The sequence below is a fragment of the Engraulis encrasicolus genome, chromosome 18 (assembly GCF_034702125.1).
Source record: "Engraulis encrasicolus isolate BLACKSEA-1 chromosome 18, IST_EnEncr_1.0, whole genome shotgun sequence".
Lineage (NCBI taxonomy): Eukaryota > Metazoa > Chordata > Actinopteri > Clupeiformes > Engraulidae > Engraulis > Engraulis encrasicolus.
This window is the reverse complement of record NC_085874.1, coordinates 49,213,134-49,218,133: the sequence shown is the minus strand read 5'-3', so window position 1 is coordinate 49,218,133 and position 5,000 is coordinate 49,213,134. Positions and strand designations below refer to the sequence as shown.

General features: G+C 42.4%; 1 protein-coding gene across 1 annotated transcript in view; it reads left to right on the top strand.

The window, feature by feature from the left end:
* The window catches only part of arhgap18 (Rho GTPase activating protein 18), a 35,644-nt gene that overhangs the window by 29,651 nt on the left and 993 nt on the right, over positions 1 to 5,000 (top strand). Inside the window, exons 10-11 of the mRNA XM_063222224.1 lie at positions 1,038 to 1,244; positions 4,661 to 4,819. Coding sequence (XP_063078294.1) covers positions 1,038 to 1,244; positions 4,661 to 4,819 — 366 coding nt within the window. The remainder of the gene's footprint in view (positions 1 to 1,037; positions 1,245 to 4,660; positions 4,820 to 5,000) is intronic.

The following is a 5,000-nucleotide window of genomic DNA, read 5'->3' as shown; positions in this document are numbered from 1 at the left end:
TAACGCCGATAACGGCCCACCACGGCTGGTGTGTTCTACTCGGCCTTTACATTGACCGCGTCGGCGTGTGGCCAGTCCTGTTCAAATCCCTCCCCATAGCCATAGCTACTTTGCTACTTTGCCATTCATTTCAACGGGACACCGCCGGCCACTGCTGTCCAAATTCCGCTTGAGTTGGATTTTCCAAATGCGGTCTCCCACGCCGCTACTGCCCAGCCGTGGTGTTGGTGTGGTACGACAGTGTATTTTTGCCGCTGCCAGCAAAAATCGTTTCTGTCCCTCCCCGCTTCCCCACTCTGGTGTGTAAAGGGCCTTAAAGCTACGGTGTGACTAGCTCTGCTTGTTTAGCCCTTGTTTTAGGCCCTGATGGGTAATGTCATAGCAATTTTGTTGAGATGTAGTTGAGTGTTTTCAGCAAAGACTGAACATGCCCGAGGACAGGCCCATCTGCAATTAGAGGCTAACTCCATAATGCTCGCCGTAGCTCCTGTGGCACGCTGTAATAGTCATTGAAAAGTTACATAGCGGAGTGCTTACTCTACTATAACATAACACAGGGCCTTTAGTAATGCACTATGACTTGGTCATTGCCATTCGTATCTACGGTGTGACTAGATCTGCAGTTAGAGGCTACACTGTGACTAGATATTGAGTTAAAAGGCTACACTGTGACTAGATATTGAGTTAAAAGGCTACAGTGTGACTAGATATTGAGTTAAAAGGCTACAGTGTGACTAGATCTTGAGTTAAAAGGCTACGGTGTGACTAGATCTTGAGTTAAAAGGCTACGGTGTGACTAGATCTTGAGTTAAAAGTCTACGGTGTGACTAGATCTTGAGTTAAAAGTCTACGGTGTGACTAGATCTTGAGTTAAAAGTCTACGGTGTGACTAGATCTTGAGTTAAAAGTCTACGGTGTGACTAGATCTTGAGTTAAAAGGCTACGGTGTGACTAGATCTTGAGTTAAAAGGCTACGGTGTGACTAGATATTGAGTTAAAAGGCTACGGTGTGACTAGATCTATCTGTTTCCTGTCAGGCCCTGATGGAGTTCTTCCAGAGGGTGATCGACCACAAGGAGCAGAACAAGATGAGCCTAAACAACGTGGCCGTCGTCATGGCGCCCAACATCTTCATGTTCAAAGGCTTCCGCAGCAAGGTCTCCGAGCAGCAGGAGTTCTCCATGGCAACCGGCACCGCCAGCATCGTGCGACTGCTCATCCAGTACCAGGACCTCCTTTGGACGGTACGCTACACACCCACCGCACACGCACACACACGCACACACACACATACGCACACGCACACGCACACACACACACACACACACACACACACACACACACACACACACACACACACACACACACATCATACAGTACCAGGACCTGCTCTAGACGGTACGCTACACACACACCGCACACGCACACACGCGTGACGCGCACACACACGCACATCATACACACACACATGCACGCACGCACGCGCACACGCACGCACACACACACACACACACACACATGCTTAGAACAGATCAGTGGGGGACATTTGGAGAGTATTTCACAAGCATCAAACCAAGCTGAACCATGTGGCAATAAAAGCACGAGGCGAGGTTATGTCTTGCAGTGTAGTGGCGGTCGGAAAGAGGAAGTAGTGTGGGCCGCCTCATCACCATGCTCTGTGGACAGTCACCATCAAAAGCCCTGAATTTAGTCACATGCCTGATAAGTTTTCAGGAAGCATCATATGCTGGCCTACTTCTATAATATGTCTGTCTTGTGCAAACAGTGTGAACATGCAACAACAGACTGCTGCTTATGAACGTGTTGTGCTGGAAAGTTTGTCTTATATCTTACTTAACCCATTTTGTCCTAAGCCCTTTTTGGGAAAGGGTGCCCTCTTCCTATTAAATTCTAAATATCTCAGCCTCTGAAGCACATACAAACATGAAATGAATTACATTTAAAAGCCAAGACCCTCCCCTTGCATTGCAATGTGTTCATTCAGCTCTAACATACCCACATAGTTACTTGAACAGCTAAAATCTCAAAATCCTGAAAAATCCGTATATGTGTCTCCAGGACACAATGGGATAACCCATTGATGCTGGATGTTTGGTTGCGCAACATTGACCTTTTGGCGCCTGGAGCTGCATGACGCAACATTCAGGCTCATGAGATTTGAGACAATTTTATTACAAATTTCGGTATGGCTAACACTTCCAAAAAGGGGCCATAAGGTAATAGTTATCTAATAGTTAAGTAATTGCTTACTAATGTTCAACTATGCATTGATAACAATTAATATGTGTCTAATGAGGCATTAAGTACTTAAGTATTAGGTTGTAGCTACTTTACTGTTAATTATGGCCCCTTATTTGGAAGTGTTACCGTTGGTATGTCACAGCGGAGTGAACACATGCTATTGCAAGATGAGGGTATTAGCAGTTAAATGTTTCATGTTGGTATGTCTTGTACACTGAGTGTGACCCACATGCTCCCCCTTGCAGTGGACGATCCACATGTACACACACTGTGTACTGTATGTGTGAAGTAAACAACCGTGTCAGCCAGTGCTTACTTCTGCTGCCTAATAATGTGCAGTGGTGATCATGCAGTAAGGGGATCCCAATTAGGAAAAAGGCTACACTCTTATGTGTAGGCTATAGGGAGGCAAACGATTAATCGATTGATCGACTTTAATCGATCAATGCATTAATCGATTAAAAAACATGAATCGCGGTTAATCGCCAGTTCAGCTGATAAGAGACCCAGGTGAAATGGGCATGTGAAGCGTGTGTGTGAACAGGGGTATGAATAGTGGGAATATTTAAATCACCTTTGGATTAAAGAATTGAAATAGAATTCATAAAAATTTGGTATTTTATCTCAATTTTTAATAATTTTTTTGAGATGTAGTAGTTTTTTTCCGAGAAACATTGAGATTTCCGGGGGAAAACGCCGCTTATCAATTAATCGTAAGTCGATCGATAAGACTATCAACTAATGATTCATGAATTAATCGATAATTTGCATCCCTAGTAGGCTACACTTACTTTCAGAGACTTGTTTTGCCCATCACTACAGTTTGACCCAGAATTCGAATTATGTGTTATGATAAGATATGAGATTAAATGGGATCAAATAGATTCATTAATTACAAATCTTGTTATAAATTAAAGGGACACTGTGCAGGAAATGGTCAAAAAAGGTACTGCAACTATGCTGCTCCTTGAAACTGGGCTGCCTATTGCCAAAATTTGATCTTAACATGAAAGTTTTCTACAAACGGTAAGTAATAAACAAATATTTTCTAGTATGGTCCAAGTACATTCATTTTTGCAGCTAAAAATGGCTACTTTTGGAAATTCGAAATGGCGGACCATGGAGAAGATCCCCCTTTTCATGTATGAAAAGTGCAATTTTTCCAGCCATAATGAATACTTAGAATTTGATGCTGGTGGTTAAGTATTCAGGTAACATACAGTTGTGCTCATATGTTTACATACCCCAGCAGAATAAACGCTTTCTTCGCGATTTCTCACAAAATATGAAGGATTACACAAAACCTTTTTTTTCACTCATTGCTAGTGACTAGCTTAAGATATTTATTAGCAATATTCTGTGTTTACTCTTTCAAAAGCATGATCACAACCCAAACTACCCAAATGACCCTGTTCAAAAGTTTACATACCCTAGTTGCTATTAAAGACATATTTTTGAGAAATACCTTTTCCAGTTAGTTGCTAGGCTATCAAATTCATGTAATGAATGAAAGAAAACTAGCTGTGCCCAGACCAAAACAATCCCTAACCTTAACCTGTCAGTAGGAAATGTTTTTTTAGAAAAAATATTTGAAATTAGAAAAATCCTGAGAAAACACAAGACTGTGGAAACATAGAGCTGTGGGAGTATAGAGAGAGCAATTCTGTGTGTCCATCACGGAAAATAATTCCGTGTCCAGGAGCACGGAATTTTGGCAAAATCCGTGCTCCTGGACACGGATTTTGTGTCCTTAACATCCGTGTCCAGGAGCACGGAATTTTTGGAGATCATGTTGCATCTGAGAACATTAAGAGCCTTATCCACAACTACCACAAACAATTTAGAGCGGTTTCCTGATGTTAAACAGGGCCATATTCAGCATCAGAAACTAGGGTATGTAAACTTTTGAACAGGGTCATTTGGGTAGTTTGGGTTGTGATCATGCTTTTGAAAGAATAAACACAGAATATTGCCAGTCACTAGCCATGAGTGAAAAAAAAGGTTTTGTGTAATCCTTCATATTTTGTGAGAAATCGCAGAGAAAGTGTTTATTCTGCTGGGGTATGTAAACATATGAGCACAACTGTAAGTGAATGGGCCGCATGAATTCTGGAAATAAACAACTAAAAATCTCACACAGTGTCCCTTTAACATTATCAAATTGAGGTAGAACTTGTAACATTTAAACACCCACTCTAACAATCAAGTAATGTCTAACAATCAAGTAATAAAAAAATAAAGTGTCTTGGTGCTTTTAAAAAAACCTGAATTACATAGAATAATAAATATTGTGTATCGGCCAAAACCACACGCGTATCGGCCGATACTGATACACTTAAAAAATACAAATATCGGCCCCATACCAATACCGATATCTATATGATATCTGTTCTCTCAGATCCCCAAGTTCATCATCAACCAGGTGCGCGTGCAGAACACGGAACGCCAGAAGCAGAAGAGGGCGGGCAAGGAGAAGGGCATGAAGAGGCTGCTGAAGAAGATGACCCACGACCGAGACAAGGCCGAGAAGCAGGAGAGACACATCGCCACCACAGAGGTGAGAGAATCGTATATGAGAGTGAGATAAAGCAGGCGGGTTCTTTTCCGGTATCCACTTAGCGTCGGGTGAACGCCCCTTTAGGAGACCTTTGATTAGGAGACCTTCAGAGTCTTGAGGTAGAGAATAAATGGAGTCCCCTTAGCGCTGTAGATGGCGGTAGCGCACGTCTTGTGCAAAC